At 43.0% G+C, this 18,684-nt stretch overlaps 2 protein-coding genes across 9 annotated transcripts; one reads left to right on the forward strand and one right to left on the reverse strand.

The window, feature by feature from the left end:
* Positions 1-8: 8 nt before the first annotated feature.
* Positions 9-11,828, forward strand: LOC115135851 (chromatin complexes subunit BAP18). The gene is made up of 6 exons (XM_029670986.2): positions 9-317; positions 448-542; positions 10,174-10,275; positions 10,571-10,803; positions 11,034-11,138; positions 11,282-11,828. Exons 1-6 carry the CDS (start codon positions 297-299, stop codon positions 11,344-11,346), a joined length of 621 nt encoding a protein of 206 aa, XP_029526846.2. The 5' UTR covers positions 9-296; the 3' UTR covers positions 11,347-11,828.
* A 157-nt stretch (positions 11,829-11,985) lies between these two features.
* On the reverse strand, positions 11,986-18,440 carry LOC115135850 (P2R1A-PPP2R2A-interacting phosphatase regulator 1-like). Of its 8 annotated transcripts, XM_029670984.2 has the most exons (9): positions 17,291-18,440; positions 17,091-17,175; positions 16,823-16,879; positions 16,525-16,571; positions 16,401-16,455; positions 16,182-16,249; positions 16,008-16,063; positions 15,824-15,908; positions 11,986-15,720 (listed from the first exon to the last, which is right to left on the reverse strand). In XM_029670984.2, the coding sequence occupies exons 1-9, from the start codon at positions 17,389-17,391 to the stop codon at positions 15,606-15,608; spliced, it is 669 nt and encodes a 222-aa protein (XP_029526844.1). In that variant the 5' UTR covers positions 17,392-18,440; the 3' UTR covers positions 11,986-15,605. The 8 variants fall into 8 exon arrangements, with proteins under 8 accessions (XP_029526844.1, XP_064879756.1, XP_064879757.1 ...); XM_065023684.1 differs by having other exon boundaries at positions 15,824-16,063; positions 16,401-16,571; positions 17,291-18,180; positions 18,298-18,440; XM_065023685.1 differs by having other exon boundaries at positions 15,824-16,063.
* Positions 18,441-18,684: the final 244 nt, after the last annotated feature.

An 18,684-nucleotide genomic window follows, 5' to 3' on the forward strand; every position in this document is an offset into this window, starting at 1 on the left:
CCCGCCTTCTCCCTTTCTCGAATCTCGCGCGACAGTCACCAGGCTAGCTAGCTAGCTAGTTAGTTAACAAATCTTTATTAATTTATTTGACCGTTTTGTTGCGAAATTGAAAAATGTAGTTTTCAAAAGACAAAGTTACACTTCGTAAACGCATTAGTCTATGCGAATTTGTCTTGCGTCTTAATTGTTGAAACGCTTAATTTGCCGCCTTTTATTGTAACTACCCTACGTTAGCTTCCCCTAAGACATTTGCTATTGTTGTTGCCTGGGATAGCAAGTTACAGTAACAGCCCAAAATGACTTCAGCCTCTACTAAGGTACGAACAGTCTAAGATCTTAAATAGCGCTTCTCTATTTTACTAGTAACCATAGTGTGAATGCGTCATATGATATGGCCCTAAGCTAATTTAATACTATTACGTTTCCATGTCTCTATTTCTGTGACAGGTGGGAGAAATCTTCTCTGCAGCAGGAGCAGCCTTCACCAAGCTGGGTGAGCTTACCATGCAGCTGCATCCAGTAGCTGACTCTAGCCCTGCAGGGTGAGTGTACACTCTCTTTCACTCACTCAAAACAATATGGGGATTAAGGTTTAGTTATTCCACAATAAGATTGATGCTGAGACTCCGATTTTCACTTTAAAATATACGTCAAACAAAAACCATTGATTGCTAAGTTAAACATACCATACAACTCTATGCACAAGGACTACTTAACAATTTCCACAGAAAATTTGACAAAAACACATTTACTTGAATAATAGTGCGGATGCAACGTTTGGTAATAGAATGACAGCACAAACCATCAAAAATGTTCTAAAAGTAAATATATTTTTGTTAAAAGTAGTAGTTGTCAGTGGCGACCCGTCATGATTTTTAGGGGTGTGGGCTTGCCTGTTTTGCATGTTATTTTGGCATTAATATGTGTCACATATCAGTTTTGAACAATGTAGAAATATATATTTAGTTAATAAAGCTGCATACAAACACGGTCTCTTTTTTATTTTCTTGAGTTAAGGCAGCTCCAAAATGAAGGTGTTTAAGTCTAGCTCAGTCAGTGCTTTCTGTGGTGGTGGGGCAAGCCAGCAGAAAATACAGAGCGTGGCGTCGGGATTGGCTCAGTATTCTGTCACTCATGGGGACTTTACGTCACTGCCATGTGTAAGAGGAGACATTGAAAATTCAAGCCCTTTGGCTACTGTCATAGAAGTGCCCATCCAAGAAAGCTCAAGGTCATTGGCCACAGATACAATTACGTCAAATCATATTATATGTACCGGAGTTTTGATTGGACTGATCATGTCAACATCATACTTTCAAAATCTTAGCTAGCAGTCATCATCATGAATCAAGTCAAATCAAAATCAAATCAAATTAATTTATATAGCCCTTCGTACATCAGCTGATATCTCAAAGTGCTGTACAGAAACCCAGCCTAAACCCCCAAACAGCAAGCAATGCAGGTGTAGAAGCACGGTGGCTAGGAAAAACTCCCTAGAAAGGCCAAAACCTAGAAAGGAACCTAGAGAGGAACCAGGCTATGAGGGGTGGCCAGTCCTCTTCTGGCTGTGCCGGGTGGAGATTATAACAGAACATGGCCAAGATGTTCAAATGTTCATAAATGACCAGCATGGTCAAATAATAATAATCACAGGCAGAACAGTTGAAACTGGAGCAGCAGCATGGCCAGGTGGACTGGGGACAGCAAGGAGTGATTGAGTAGGCTGCATAGATTTCATGACAGAAGCTCAAAAGATGAAACCGCCTTTTTTTTGTAAATTGAAATTTGCTATCGTAAATGTTAGCAACACCCCCGCCTTTGCGGGATGCACGGGGGATATGGTCACTAGTATAGCCAGTAGGTGAGGCCTCATTTAACACAGTAAATTCATCAAGCTTAAGCCATGTTTCAGTCAGGCCAATCACATCAAGATTATAATCAGTGATTAGTTCATTGACTATAACTGCCTTTAAAATAAGGGATCTAACATTAAGTAGCCCTATTTTGAGATGTGAGGTATCACGATCTCTTTCAATAATGACAGGAATGGAGGAGGTCTTTATCCTAGTGAGATTGTTAAGGCGAACACCGCCATGTTTAATTTTGCCTAACCTAGGTCGAGGCACAGACACGGTCTCAATGGGGATAGCTGAGCTGACTACACTGACTGTGCTAGTGGTAGACTCCACTAAGCTGGCTGGCTGGCTGGCTAACAGCCTGCTGCCTGGCCTGCACCCTATTTCAATCTACTGGCAAATCCTTTTTAATCCTTGTCATATGAAGAGAAATAATGAAGAGAAATGATAAATAAAACGTATCGGTGCTCATCGGCCATAAACATTACACAACAAGTTGGAAATCTCAAATTCAGTGGTTTGGAAGGAATCAGTGACAGTGGCTGTGTGGTGCAAAATCTGAGATTAAGGGGCTCTTTTCCAAATTTAAAATGATAAACAGTCAACATTGGCCATGCTGTCAATGAAGCATAATTTGTGCCACGCTCAAAACAACTCTTAACCTGGTGGACCGCCTCATCAACTGTTCAAGTGAGCCAAGCACAACAATGTGAGTCCAACATTTTTTTGTATGCTGCTTCTTAAATTATGTTATATACAAGGGATATACACTGCTCAAAAAAAATAAAGGGAACACTTAAACAACACAATGTAACTCCAAGTCAATCACACTTCTGTGACATCAAACTGTCCACTTAGGAAGCAACACTGATTGACAATACATTTCACATGCTGTTGTGCAAATGGAATAGACAACAGGTGGAAATTATAGGCAATTAGCAAGACACCCCCAATAAAGCAGTGGTTCTGCAGGTGGTGACCACAGACCACTTCTCAGTTCCTATGCTTCCTGGCTGATGTTTTGGTCACTTTTGAATGCTGGCGGTGCTTTCACTCTAGTGGTAGCATGAGATGGAGTCTACAACCCACACAAGTGGCTCAGGTACTGCAGCTCATCCAGGATGGCACATCAATGGGAGCTGTGGCAAGAAGGGTTGCTGTGTCTGTCAGCGTAGTGTCCAGAGCATGGAGGCGCTACCAGGAGACAGGTGAGTACATCAGGAGACGTGGAGGAGGCCGTAGGAGGGCAACAACCCAGCAGCAGGACCGCTACCTCCGCCTTTGTGCAAGGAGGAACAGGAGGAGCACTGCCAGAGCCCTGCAAAATGACCTCCAGCAGGCCACAAATGTGCATGTGTCTGCTCAAACGGTCAGAAACAGACTCCATGAGAGTGGTAATGAGGGCCCGACGTCCACAGGTGGGGGTTGTGCTTACAGCCCAACACCGTGCAGGACGTTTGGCATTTGCCAGAGAACACCAAGATTGGCAAATTCGCCACTGGCGCCCTGTGCTCTTCACAGATGAAAGCAGGTTCACACTGAGCACATGTGACAGACGTGACAGAGTCTGGAGACGCCGTGGAGAACGTTCTGCTGGCTGCAACATCCTCCAGCATGACCGGTTTGGCGGTAGGTCAGTCATGGTGTGGGGTGGCATTTCTTTGGGGGGCCGCACAGCCCTCCATGTGCTCGCCAGAGGTAGCCTGACTGCCATTAGGTACCGAGATGAGATCCTCGGAACCCTTGTGAGACCATATGCTGGTGCGGTTGGCCCTGGGTTCCTCCTAATGCAAAACAATGCTAGACCTCATGTGGCTGGAGTGTGTCAGCAGTTCCTGCAAGAGGAAGGCATTGATGCTATGGACTGGCCCACCTGTTCCCCAGACCTGAATCCAATTGAGCACATCTGGGACATCATGTCTCGATCCATCCACCAACAGACTGTCCAGGAGTTGGCCACCTCATCAGGAGCATGCCCAGGTGTTGTAGGGAGGTCATACAGGCACGTGGAGACCACACACACTACTGAGCCTCATTTTGACTTGTTTTAAGGACATTACATCAAAGTTGGATCAGCCTGTAGTGTGGTTTTCCACTATAATTTTGAGTGTGACTCCAAATCCAGACTTCCATGGGTTGATAGATTTCATTTCCATTGATAATTTTTTGTGATTTTGTTGTGACATTCAACTAAAAAAGTATTTAATAAGAATATTTCATTCATTCAGATCTAGGATGTGTTATTTTAGTGTTCCCTTTATTTTTTTGAGCAGTGTATGTATACTGTAGTGCAGGGATATATATACTATATACTATAGATAAGAAAGTAGTACTAAGTGTATGTTGTGTAGTAAGATGTTTGTAGCCCATGTGCCTCACCCTAATAATTTGGTCTATTTACCCCTCTTAATTTCGACTACTGTTCTGACTGTTCTTCTGTAGCCTATAACCTGTTTTAGAGAAATGTAATCATTGAATATTGTAAGAGCTTTCATTGTCTGCTTATATGCCCCCTTTATTTATCCTACGGTTCTAGCATGGTGTACAGGGAGAGCACTGTAAGAACGGCCCATGTCGTAAATTCTGTTGCTGTACATTTCAAAAGTGCTAAACAAATAGTTATATTGACTAACGTTACGTCCGTTCTAGGTCACTCATTGTCTTAATCGAAATTACGGATTGCCTTTTATCCACTTGTCGTCCCCTTATGCCATAGTTTATACATCTCAATTGTCATGAGAAATCACATTTGTTAAAGCAAGTCAGCCATATCAGCTATGTATTTTTAAAAGACAGTAAATGAGGCTGAATGAACTGTTTCGCTGCCAGACAAGGCTCCGCTGATAGCCAGGTGTAGCAGTGGTAAGATGTCGGGACAGCTTTATGTAGGCCCTAACAGTTTGTGGGCACCGTATGTCACTGTTATAGTGCAATTAATGTATTATTTAGTGTTGTGTAGTGGCTTTGCTGGTATGTAATTCCACTTTAAACATTTTTTGCCCCACCAAGATTTACATGCTAAAATCGCCACTGCTAGTTGTGCATAGTTATATGGTTTGTTTAACTTTGCAGTCGTTTTTTTTGTTTGACATCCATTTTAAAGTTGAAAATCTCAACATCACTCTGTTACTGTGGAATTGTCCAGCAATAACAGTAGCAGTGATTGTTATTATTTATTTTTTGTCAGTTTACAAAGATTGCATAGAAAATAGATGCGACAATTTCATTTCCATTTTTCTGTCTTGTCAATAAAAACAGCTGGATGTAATGACGTCACACCAAAAACAAACTTTTCACAATAACCTACATTGTCGAATCATGTAGTAATCAACAAAGAAAAGTGTTATCAAATATATTCTTCAAAATAACCACCCTTTGCCTTGATGACAGCTTGCACACTCTTGGCATTCTCTCAACCAGCGTCATGAGGAATGCTTTTTCCAACCGTCTTGAAGGAGCTCCCACACATGCTGAACACTTGTTGGCTGCTTTTCCTTCACTTTGCAGTCCAACTCATCCCAAACCATCTCAATTGGGTTGTGGTCAGGTGATTGTGGAGGCTTGGTCATCTGATGTGGCACTCCATCAATTTCCTTGGTCAAATAGCCCTTATAAAATCTGGAGGTGGGTTTCGGGTCATTGTCCTGTTGAAAAACAAATGATAGTCCCACTAAGTGCAAACCAGATGGGATGGAGTATCGCTGCAGAATGCTATGGTAGCCATGCTGGTTAAGTGTGCCTTGAATTCTAAATAAATCAGTGTCAACAGCAAAGCACCATCACACCTCCTCCTCCATGCTTCAGTGGGAACCACACATGCAGAGATCATCCGCTTACCTACTCTGTATCTCATAGACACAGCGGTTGGAACCAAAAATCAGACCAAAGGACAGATTTCCACCAGTCTATTGTCAAAGCAAAGCAAGTCTCTTCTTCTTATTGGTGTCCTTTAGTAGTGGTTTCTTTGCAGCAATTAGACCATGAAGGCCTGGTTGACGCAGTCTCCTCTGAACAGTTGATGTTGAGATGTGTCCGTTCCTTGAACTCTGTGAAGCATTTATTATGGCTGCAATCTGAGATGCAGTTGACTCTGCAGCAGAGGTAACTCTGGGTCTTCCTTTCCTGTAGCGGTCCTCATTAGAGCCAGTTTCATCATAGCGCTTGGTTTTTGCAACTGCACTTGAAGAAACTTTCAAAGTTCTTGAAATGTTCCGCATTGACTGAATTTTTCTGCATTTTGTTACGTTACAGCCTTATTCTAAAATGGATTAAATACTTCCCCCCCTCAACAATCTACACAAAATACCACATAATGACAAAGCAAAAACAGGTTTTTAGGAATATTTGCACGTTTATGTAAATAAGGCATGTTTTTATTTTTAATGTGTATTCAGACCCTTTGCTATGAGACTTGAGATCTTGAAATTTAGATCAGGTGCATCCTGTTTCCATTGATCATCCTTGATGTTTCTACGACTTGATTGGAGTCCACCTGTGATAAATTCAATTGATTTGGAAAGGCACACACGTCTATATAAGGTCCCTAACTTGACAGTGCATGTCAGAGCAAAAACCAAGCCATGAGGTCGAATTGTCCGTAGAGCTCCGAGACCTGCTTGCAGTTTGCCAAAGGCCATGTAAAGCACTCTCAGACCATGAAAAACAAGATTCTCTGGTCTGATGAAAACGAGATTGAACTCTTTGGTCTGAATGCCAAGCGTCACGTCTGGAGGAAACCTGACACCATCCCTACGGTGAAGCATGGTGGTGGCAGCATCATGCTGTGGGGATGTTTTTCAGGGGCAGGGACTGCGAGACTAGTCAGGATTGAGGGTAAGGTTAACGGAGCAAAGTACAGAGCGATCTGTCGAAGGAACTCAGACTGGGGGCGAAGGTTCACCTTCCAAAAGGACAACAACCCGAAGCACACAGCCAAGACAATGCAAGAGTGGCTTCGTGACAAGTCTCTGAATGTCTTGAGTGGCCCAGCCAGAGCCCGGACTTGAACCCAATCGAACATCTCTGGAGAGACCTGAAAATAACTGTGCAGCGATGCTCTCCATCCAACCTGACAGAGCTTGAGATGATCTGCAGAGAAGAATAGGAGAAACTCCCTAAATACAGGTGCGCCAAGCTTGTAGCATCATACCAAAGAAGACTCCAGGCTATAATCGCTGCCAAATGTGCTTCAACAAAGTACTGAGTAAAGAGTCTGAATACATATGCACATTTGATATGTTTTTTTATTTGATAGAAATTAGCCAAAAATTCTAAAACCCCCTTTTTTTTTTGTTGCTTTGTCATTATGGGGTATTGTGTGTAGATTGGGGGGGGGGGGGCGATTTAATACATTTTAGAATCAGGCTGAAACGTAACAGTGGAAAAAGTCAAAGGGTCTGAATACCTTCCCGAATGCACTGTATATGTTTCACGAGCCCACAAAAGGCCGCATTTATAGAACGCAAGAATTAACTAATTTGCCATATTCTAATAATTCTCATGTGCCAACATATCTCCACGGTCCCTGCCATGGTAAAACTTGCTGTCCTCTAGATCTGAAATAATTGGATGGTGAAACTTGCATCCAGCCGACCAGAAAAAGAAGGCGAAGCAGTTCAGGCATTCTTGAAAGTCAGGACAATCCTTGTCAAATCAAATCAAACTTTGTCACATGCGCCAAATACAACAAGTGTAGACCTTACTTACAAGCCCTTAACCAACAGTGCAGTTCAAGAAGAGTTAAGAAAATAGTTAGCAAATAAGCTAAAGTAATACAATAACATAACAATAACAAGGCTATATACAGGGGGTACCGGTACCGAGTCAGTGTGCGGGGGTACAGGTTAGTCGTGGCCAACAGTTTTGAGAATGACACAAATATAAATTTTCACAAAGTTTGCTGCTTCAGTGTCTTTAGATATTTTTCGTCAGATGTTACTATGGAATACTGAAGTATAATTACAACCATTTCATAAGTGTCAAAGGCTTTTATTGACAATTACATGAAATTGATGCAAAGAGTCAATATTTGCAGTGTTGACCCTTCTTTTTCAAGACCTCTGCAATCCGTCCCGGCATGATGTCAATTAATTTCTGGGCCACATCCTGACTGATGGCAGCCCATTCTTGCATAATCAATGCTTGGAGTTGAACAGAATTTGTGGGTTTTTGTTTGTCCATCCACCTCTTGAGGATTGACCACAAGTTCAATGGGATTCAGGTCTGGGGAGTTTCCTGGCCATGGACCCAAAATATCATTTTTTTTTGTTGTTCCCCGAGCCACATAGTTATCACTTTTGCCTTATGGCAATGTGCTCCATTATGCTGGAAAAGGCATTGTTCGTCACCAAACTGTTCCTGGATGGTTGGGAGAAGTTGCTCTCTGAGGATGTGTTGGTACTAATCTTTATTCATGGCTGTGTTCTTAGGCAAAATTGTGAGTGAGCCCACTCCCTTGGCTGAGATCCAGCCCCCACACATGAATGGTCTCAGGATGCTTTACTGTTGGCATGGAGTATATGTAAATTGCCATCATACAAACTGAGGCAGCAGACTTCATGAAAATGAATGTGTCATTCTCAAAACTTGGCCATGACTGTACATGTAGGTAGGGGTGAAGTGACTATGCATAGATAATAAACAGCGAGTAGCAGCCGTGTAGAAAACAAATGGAGGTGACGTTAATGTAATAGTCCGGTGGCCATTTTGTTTAGCAGTCTTATGACTTGGGGGTAGAAGCCGTTAAGGAGCCTTTTAGTCCCAGACTTGGCGCTTGCCGGTAGCAGAGAAAACAGCCTGACTTGGGTGACTGGAGTCTCTGACAATTTTATGGGCTTTCCTCTGACACCGCCTATTATATTTGGCCTGGATGGCAGGATGCTTGGCCCCAGTGATGTACTGGGCCGTACGCACTACCCTCTGTAGCACCTTACGGTCAGATACCGAGCAGTTGCCATACCAGGTGGTGATGCTCTTGATGGAGGATCTGTGGACCCATGCCAAATCTTTTCAGTCTCCTGAGGGGGTAAAGGTTTTGTCGTGCCCTCTTCATGACTGTCTTGTTGTGTTCGACCATGATAGATCATTGGTGATGTGGACACCAAGGAACTTGAAACTCTCTACCCGCTCTACTACAGCCCTGTTGATGTTAATGGGGGCCTGTTCGGCCAGCCTTTTCCTGTAGTCCACGATCAGCTCCTTTGTCTTGTTCACCTTGAGGTAGAGATTGTTGTCCTGGCACCACACTGCCAGTCCTCTGACCTCCTTATATGCTGTCTCATTGTTGTCGGTGGTCAGGCCTACCACTGTTGATATCAGCAAACTTAATGATGGTGTTGGAGTCATGTTTGGCCACGCAGTCGTGGGTGAACAGGGAGTACAGGTGGGGACTAAGTGCACACCCCTGAGGGGCCCCAGTGTTGAGGATCAGCTTGGTAGACGTGTTGTTTCCTACCCTTACCACCTGGGTGCAGCCCGTCAGGAAGTCCAGGATCCAGATGCAGAGGGAGCTGTTTAGTCCCAGGGTCCTTAGCTTAGTGATGAGCTTTGTGTGCACTATGGTGTTGAACGCTGAGCTGCAGTCAATGAACAGCATTCTCACATAGGTGTTCCTTTTGTCCAGGTGTGAAAGGACAGTGTGGAGTTCGATTGAGATTGTGTCATCTGTGGATCTGTTGGGGCGGTATGCGAATTGGAGTGGGTCTAGGGTATCCGGGAGGATGCTGTTGATGTGAACCATGACCAGCCCTTCTAAGCACTTCATGGCTACCGACGTGAGTGCTACGGGGCGGTAATCATTTAGGCAGGTTACCTTCGCTTTCTTTGGCACAGGGACTATGGTGGTCTGCTTGAAACATGTAGGTATTACAGACTCAGTCAGGGAGAGGTTGAAAATGTCAGTGACGACACTTTCCAGTTGGTCCGCACATGCTTTGAGTACACGTCCTGGTAATCCATCTAGCCCCGGGGCTTTGAATGTTGACCTGTTTAAAGGTCTTGCTCACATCGGCTACCGAGAGCGTTATCACACAGTCATACAGAAGAGCTGGTGCCCTTGTGCATGCTTCAGTGTTGCTTGCCTCGAAACGAGCATAAAAGGAATTTAGCTCGTCTGGTAGGCTCGCGTCACTGGGCAGCTCCCGTCTGGGTTTCCCTTTTGTAGTCCGTAATAGTTTTTAAGCCCTACAAAGAAACAATTGTATCTGCCGTTTCCATTACGCACTGCAATGTTTTTTGGGGGTGATAAATCTGGGTCAATGGAAACCTTCCTACTGACTCTTCTCCTTTCTTCTTCCCATTACTATGCCCCTCTCCCCAGAGCCAAATGGACAGAGACGGAGGTCGAGATGCTGCGGTCAGCTGTGCGGCGCTTCGGTGATGATCTGAACAGTATCAGCTCTGTGATTAAGGAGCGCACTGTGTAAGGACCCTTCTGTCCCCTCTTTTTTGCAATCCCATGTTTATTATATCCTGCCACACTTTCAATATTTCTTTCTTTCTCCCTCTCTATCTCATCATACTGCACCCACTCTTACAATCTTTCATCCATTGATCTTGTATCTTTACTGCCTTTTTTCTAAAGAAGACATCTGGTGGGTTGACTTCAACTCCTGACATCTCTGTTGGCAAATGACCTTGTTTACCATTATACATCCTATGTTTAAACCTGTATGAAAATCACATAACCAATCTGTTGCCTCCTCTGTTTTATGCAGAGCCCAGATAAAGACAACAGTGAAGAGGAAACTGTATGAGGACAGCAGGGTGCCCCTCTCCTCCGACTCCCCCAAAAAGATCACCAAGAAGACCACAGTCATCATGGCAGCCGCACTAGCACTAGCACCCGTGGCCCCCACTGTCATCGCAGTGCCCACCTCACAGGTTGTCGTGACTACAGGGCTGCAGAGCCCCTCTATGCCCACTGCCATCAAGAAACAGAAAACAGCAGGTAAATGGAATGATACAGGCCTTTATGTCATGGGACAGGTATTGTAATGAATATGGCTTGTATACTGATTTTAGTTTGTCTTTTGACTATGGATGAAAGTCGAATAAAGACATTTCTTTTGAAATATGCTAACCCTTTTCGAATCAATACTTGTGATATGTTTACTGCAAACATTGGCTGACTTGAATGTATGTGCAAGTTTACTAACATGTTTCCCTGTCTGTGTGTAGATGTGACGCTCAGTGCTCTGAATGACTCTGATGTGAACAGTGACTTGGTGGACATTGAGGGACTGGGAGATAGTTCCAACACCAAGAAGCTGAACTTTGATCAAGGTGAATGATAATATCTGCTCCATCACTGGCTCTCAATCAACATGGTTCACATTGTGGCATTATGCCAAAGTCTAAGGTATTTAGCTGAATAGTGTCTTCATCAGTTCTGTCTAAAATCTATGTGGCTCATCTTGTTTTTCCAGAAAGCCTCAACCTGGACTCCACCCTAATCATGAACTCCAGTGACCTGCCCCTCCTGTCTCGCTGACCTCTAACCCACTGTACCATTGGGTTGGAAACACTCGGTCCCTATATCACCAGAGAGCAGACTACAGTTAGTATCTTTGTTACAGAGCATTTTTTTACACATTTAAGCAGATGTGTATTTTTATGAACAGACCCCTCTCCCCATCATGCACTTCTCTATTCAGTCATTTCTACTGAGGAACCCTTCTATTTGGCGGTTTCTCACAAACCTAGTTTGTGATGTATAGCTTTTTTGTATTGTAACATTTATTTGCTCTGCTAATTTTCAAAGTAGTGTATTGCAGCTACATATGCTGTTCATGAGAAATGGTGTTTCAGTGCAGATGTCCATCGTGTAACGTAGAGTGAGTGTACATGTCGTCTACCACTGGTTGATATTTATAAATGCAAGACTCCAGCTATTACTGGTATTTCATTTTGTTCACAATGGTTGTGCATGACATGATTCCTCTTATGTTGATGTGTAGTAAAATGTTAATCTCTTTTGTGTCTGTTTCACTGGGCTCGAAGAATGTGATAGAGGGTAGCGGTTCAGACTGCCATCTAGTGGCTGTTATAAAAAAAGATAGCAGAAATGTACAGGTGATCAAATTATCTATGGAGACAAAGGAAAGGCCACAGGTTTTCTAAAATAATACAGTGACTTTTTATCATGATATTTATTTATATATATATATATAATACAATATTTAAAAGGTGTACATTCTCACTTTCTTGTGCTTACAGTTCCATAAAAATACAATCTTCTCTTTATGTAGAGACTTGTCAAAGCTATTTACAGTTTGAAAATACTTGTCTGAATGTTCTGGCAATGTGCTTTAATTTCCTTTCTCACCTCTTCTCTCTCTCTCTGTTTTATTCTATTGTCAGTAAAAAATAAAAATAAAAAGGGTAAAAGGAGCCGTCTAACACTGACATGTCATATTTGGAAAACAATCATTTTTAAGATTGTGGCTGTTCACATTTTTTTTTTTTTTTTACGTGATATTTTGTATAATGACAACAGCAACAATAATGAAAAGGAAACAATAAAATAATCAGTAAATGGCAATACAAGTGTTTTTAACTGACCTCGCAACAACCTGCTGGTCTCCTTGTTGAAGTATTGCAATTGAGACGGCCAGACGTGGCTTCTGTTTGTCTCCTAGATATGTCACCTTGGTCAGACCCAGGCTTATCTCCTACAGGCAGTGGTCTCATATGACGGGACACACTGCTGATAAGGCATGCAAACCCTGTGGGTCAACTACAATGAACATCAACAGATTATTTAAATATTTTATATTTGGCTTCAGATCATGTCCAAATGTATTTATTTCCCTCTAGTTTATCTTCTGCAACAAGGATGGGATTGGTGAAACTACCATTGAATGTTAGTGCCATTTGATTGCAAGTTTTACTTGTAGGTTAACCGCAGATTAAAATGGAGTTAGCTATATCAGACAGATCAGCATCTTCTGTGGATGTTCATGTCATTTGACTCAGTATGCATTTACAGGATATCTCCCCATAATTAGGAAAGAGTATCGAATACATGTGTCTGAAAGCTAGTCTGTCTGTACAATGAGTATCAAAAGGTAATCATTTGGCTTTGGCAACGTGAGTTGATCATCTACACTAGGATCTCAATCATACACCTTGGCGAGAAATGGAGCTGTGATGCTGGTTGTCAATCTAAACAATGTATGCAGTCAAAATATAACTACAGTCTTGAGAATAAGTGAACATGAATATAACTTGAACTGGAGGTTTTTTATTTCCCTCCAAATTCACTGATTGTCACTAAGGAAAAACAAAATTCCTTCATCTAAAATCAGTGGTTAAGATCAGCAGATGACCCTCAACCCTTGCTGACCCAAGCACTTCTCTGAGACAGGACAGAGAGTAACCTGATGAGAAACGAGCAAATGAAGCAAAATATACAAAGCAACAGCATGTCTTAAAATCAGGATATGATCCCATTCGTGTAACAGCCATATTGATTAATAATGTGAAACTAATACTGTGTGAAATTGGAAGTAGAAGGTCTACAAAAAGGAGACATTTGCTGTAAAACTCAGCTCTGGAAAGGGTATTTGAATTAAGAGTATTACAGTTACTGTCGATAACATTCTGTTTTTGTATAAGACACTGCAGCTTATATAGACTATATATTTCACAAGTCAAAAGGTCTGGAGGTTACATAGTCAGTTAAAAACCACATAACTTTCCCATAAATTACATCAACCCAAACAACATGATATGCCCTTGATGTCACTTATGTTATCTATCTACCAGGGTACTGAGCATGTATAACCATACCACTTTACAGAATTTGAATAAGACTGGTCAGCAATGTAATCCATGGGAAAAATGTATGTTAACACCCCACAGACTACCTCTGTTAAAGTACTCATATAGAAAAAGGGTAATATCACACTCTACCCAGAGGACTGAGATCCCCAGTCCTGGTCCTTTCTATCTAACTAAAGAACACACACACACACCTGTCAAGAGGTGATTCCTTCGTCAAGTAAATGTGTTGTAAAACTTTCAGGTGAAATTGTTCAAAGTAGTCCTTGTGCATAGAGTTGTATGGTGTTTGACATAGAAAAAACTATTTAAAATGTGAGTCTGTAGCTAGGTTTCCATCCAATTGGCGACAGATTATCATTTGAATATTCTAAAATACGGTGGTGGTTTCCACCAAACTGACCGATAATAATCGGTGTGTGATGACAGTGCACACAAAACATACTTTTTCGCTTAAGTTTTCACTCTACCAATACTTTGGTCACAAACAGTTGTGTTAAATAGCAAATGTGCCTACTCTGGTCTTGGCACCTGCGCTCTAGACAATACAATGCAGGTTGCCTAGTCTACATGATGAGATTATTATGGATAAGAGCAAGAATATTTTTATTTGTCAAAATGGCAGTCAAGTATCGATCATCATGTCACCAGAATTAGACTCTCGATATTTATTACAAAGGAGCATTGTGCACTTTCCCCACCCTGTGAAGTTCATAATTTATTTAATCTGTAGGCTAATAAACTGCATGGTTTCCCTGAGTTGTAGTGGGAGGACAACACATCATTGTGTGACTAAGTTTACTTCGATATGATGGTTATTTTATCAATATTAGAGCATAAAGCCATTTCTCGCATAATTTATTTTACAGACAAAAAGATCCCATCATGTCGAATTAACAAATTATCTGTCGGCATTTAGGAAATTGTACTGAAACGTCCTGTTACCATCACAGCTGTCTTAAAAAAATGTTTTTATACAATGACTTTACTGGCATAAAAACTGTGGATGGAAACATGGTTTGTGTCACTCTGATACAGTGGAATTGCTCTGTCATGTCAATGACAGATTTGTGCTAAAATTTGAGTTACCAGTATCCACGCAGAAAAATCATTAGGATTGAGCCCTTAAGGACCAGGATTGGGAGGGTCCTCTGGGCAGAGCTTTGCTTGGGGATTCTATATTTACAGTACAAACCCCCACAGCCAGAGAAGGTGAGGGGCCATAAAGGCAGCCCTGGTTATATCCTCGTATTCACATGTCAATACACTATTCACATATACACCGGCTCGGCAGTCCGCTGTGGTGACTTAATGTCTCATGTTTGAGCGCTAACTTCTGGACTATCAAAGAATACTGGACCATTGGGTCCCGTTCAGTGGGATATAACGTTCCCTCACCGTTACCCCTGAACACAACTTCAGACAAGGTCTTTTCTTGACTATTGGAAGACTATTGGAAGTCATTCTGTTTTACAGTACCAGTAACACCTCTGGATATGAGAAAAAGAAAATCCCAACAAGGAAAATTACAACCATAGTTGACATTGGTTATCACAACACAACCCACATGTCAACTACAGCGAAAAGTGAGTCCAGAAGTTAGTCAAATTATTTTCTAAGTTCTTTCCCATTGTCATCACAATCTCTTCACCCTGACACTACCTTACAATGCGCTGGTCACCAACTTCCTTTAGCAGGGCATTTCCTGCAACCTTTTGATTAACATCTAGATATTATCTTGATTACAAATCCAGATCTGATTACTTCAGGAGCCATGTTTCCCCAAGGCTCTGATGGTTTGAGAGAGAGGAGTGCTCCCTGATAGGCAGATTGCGTAGAAACTAAGGTTCTGATAGTCTTACTGAGTTGATTCCCAGGCTCTGTAGGTGGACTGTGTTGAGAGGGATCCAGGGCCCTGACAGGCTGACTGTAGTCCTGGTCTATGATAGGCTCCTAGTGTTGGGGTGTCTAGATGTTGGGCTGGTAAGAGGGGGGAGGAGACAGGGACAGTGGACTACCCTGGGGACTGGCATCACACACAGACACACCACCTGTAGGAGAGTCTGCTGATGCCTGGGACACACTGGGGGAGGGGAAAGAAGGAAATATAGAAAGAGGTTAACAGAGATGCAGCTAGCACCATATTTGCAAGAGTGTGTTTGTGTGCGTATGTTTCTAGTTCTCACCTGACTGTGTAACTAGTCCGGTGAGCAGGTTCTGTTACCCCGGCAACAAACAGCTTCTTGGGCGGGCCATCAGACTCCACACCTCCTACATGGCAGAACAACAGGATGGAGGAGAGAACACAGACAAACACACACACACCAAGACTGAGCAAAGTAAGCACTATTCTTGAAGCATCGTTCTTACCTTTCCTTTTCAGTGGCGTCAGGGCAGGCCATCTCACAGTAGAACTGACTGTAGGCCTGGTGGGGGACACATTTTGTGTTAAGATGGTGTGGACACAGTGTCAGTCCACAATCATAGGATGGCAATGAATCTGCACTCAATTTAGTTTGCCAAACAGCGTGGAACTCAACTTACCCCCTAAACCTTCGAGTTGGACTAGGGGACGAATTGGGTGTGACACCACTGTCCTGTGAATGGAATCCCTGTGAAAGACAGCGGACCAAGATAAATAAATAAATGGTAAGAAGCCTCTTTATCCATCTATTTATTAATCATTCATTCATTACACCTCTGTCCATGCTTTGGTATGACAAAGCACTACAGTCACATGCAGAACACAGAGGGAGTACTCACCCCTGATGAATGGTCATGCCAGTGACTGACAGGAGGAGGGACCAGGTTGGAAGCACTACAGCAAGAGAGAGAAAACATAGTAGTGTGTATGTATGTGAATTTGTACAGCGTTTCACTACCATACCTTAGTCTCTGAAGACTCCCCCTGAGTGTCATCTCCATATTCTCAACCTGGAACAAAAATAAAAACTTCCAGTCAGTGGTCATACACCACACATACTACAGCATGCTGCACATACTACAGCATGCTGCACATACTACAGCATGCTGCACACACTCTGAAACACCAATGTGAGCACTCACATAAGATAACCTCACACAGACCTGTACTAACACACAGGCTAATGCATAAGCAAACACTCAAACCAGCATCATTACTCAGAGGCAGGCATTTGCACAAATATCCCTAACCTTGTCCTCACCTGCCTTTTGTGGTCTGGTCTCTCACCACCCAATGAGAAAGGGGACAAGGGGGCGGCCTGTGGAAACAAGACTGAAGGTATTATTGTCGGCCTCCTCTTGACGGAGTAACTGACAGAATACTGAATGATAACAGACAGGCGACCAGAGACGCGACCAGAGACAGACAGAAATACATGGAGATTGAGAGATCAGAAAACACTGAAGGCATTTCAACACCAACTTAGTCAGACACAACACACACACACACACACACACACACACACTCACCCGATAAGGGCAACTGGGATTCACAGAGACACTGCTCCGCCGATACCGGACTGAACTAGTTGGACTGAACACTGTCATACCATCACTGTTACACGGAGGGAAACAAACAATACAATAAAACTCAGTCATTCCAAAGCAGACATGAAAAACAAAATGACATACAGTTGCATTCACTCAAAGAGAATATCAATTTCACTGACCTGACACTTGTGATCATGGGGGCGCTGTTCGATCTACGAAGGGCCCCTCCTCCGCTCCCGGTAGTTGCGCCTGCGCACTGGTCCACTTCCATTCGTTCCATTTATTGAAATCCCCGGCCTCCAGCCTAGCAGCGCGAGCTGTCGTCCTAAGAGTGTTCACAGGCGGCGTACGGTCCTAATCTAGCTCGGTGAAAGCCCGACCTGCAGGCCTCACACACAAAGCTTTCGATCCAATTCAGAGCCGCTAAAATCAGCGGGAAATGTACTTGGTGTCTTCCTTCTATCTCATTTTGTTAAATGAAGTCAGACTTTTGACTCCAGTTACTGCAAGCGACTATTCGTAGCTAGCTAGCAAGCTAACCTTATAATAAAACACCCAGAAACCCAATTCATATGGTTGAACAAAGGCTAAACAAACAACGCATTGAAAAACAATAAACTAGCGAGATCTATCCCTTACAACAAATGTTAACGTAAATTAGGTTAGCAGGCCAGCTGGAGACGTGACTTTTTAAGATTAGCTAGCTGGGTAGCTAGCAACTCCCAACTGTTGGCTAGCAGCTAACCAGTCAGTCAGAATAAAACGGCACTGTCCTCAACAACAATATAACCTTTGGTTTTGGGTCGTTGAAGTGGTGCATCCTCCGGTTAAGTTGTTAATTGCGCAATCGACCAAATCTCCCAGCATTTGAACTATATCGAAATATAACTAATTGAAAGATTTTACAACATAGTCCTCCAACAACTAGAGGTAGTTCGTCATCTGTGGTAACAGCGCCTCTCCTTGGCTAGATAGAATATTGCGCGAAGGAGATTCATTGCAACATGAGAAGGCTGGAGTGCTGCATGAGGACATTGTCTACTCCTCTGGCGAGAGGGAGGGAGATGTTCTGTGAATGAATACAGAGTTCAAAGATGTGTGAGGGTGTCAGATTAAGCAATGTGCAATGTCAGAGGACATACAGTATTGTATGTAGACCAGATGAAAGGGAGGTTCATTAACCTACCCTCCTTATGGATTGGCCAATTATCACAGGACACTCCCCCTAAAGTCCAGTCTTCGTTGGCTGGTGATCACACAAATAAAGTTAAACACAAACAATAAATAGACCACACTGTTCACGATAACTGTGATTATACTTTAAGACCCTGCCTTTTGTGAGTCAAAAGGGTCTGGTGGGGGTGAATTTGGGGTGGATCTGCCCTCTCTGCAAGCCCACTTCCCCCGGTCTGCCATGTGGAGAGCCCACGCTGGCTCACGTCAGAGGAGTATGTGGGAATCATCTCGGATGCCATCAAGATAAGTAAGAACGTGTGTCTGGGCCGCCATTTCTTCCAGCTGCAGGGAGAGGGCATGGGGACCAAGATGGACGGGGCCGCGAGGATCATCGAAG

Source organism: Oncorhynchus nerka, linkage group LG10, assembly GCF_034236695.1.
Source record: "Oncorhynchus nerka isolate Pitt River linkage group LG10, Oner_Uvic_2.0, whole genome shotgun sequence".
NCBI classification, from domain to species: Eukaryota; Metazoa; Chordata; class Actinopteri; order Salmoniformes; family Salmonidae; genus Oncorhynchus; species Oncorhynchus nerka.

Bases quoted from the DNA above. Each gene is read 5' to 3' on its own strand.
- LOC115135851 (XM_029670986.2), top strand. From the start codon at position 297: ATGACTTCAGCCTCTACTAAG. The intron at 543-10,173 runs GTGAGTGTACAC...CCCTCTCCCCAG, and splicing joins GCTGACTCTAGCCCTGCAGG to AGCCAAATGGACAGAGACGG. The intron at 10,804-11,033 runs GTAAATGGAATG...GTCTGTGTGTAG, and splicing joins CAAGAAACAGAAAACAGCAG to ATGTGACGCTCAGTGCTCTG.
- LOC115135850 (XM_065023684.1), bottom strand. From the start codon at position 17,391: ATGGAACGAATGGAAGTGGACCAGTGCGCAGGCGCAACTACCGGGAGC. The intron at 17,176-17,290 runs GTCAGTGAAATT...TCCGTGTAACAG, and splicing joins CCCATGATCACAAGTGTCAG to TGATGGTATGACAGTGTTCA. The intron at 15,721-15,823 runs GTGAGAACTAGA...CCCCTCCCCCAG, and splicing joins CGGACTAGTTACACAGTCAG to TGTGTCCCAGGCATCAGCAG.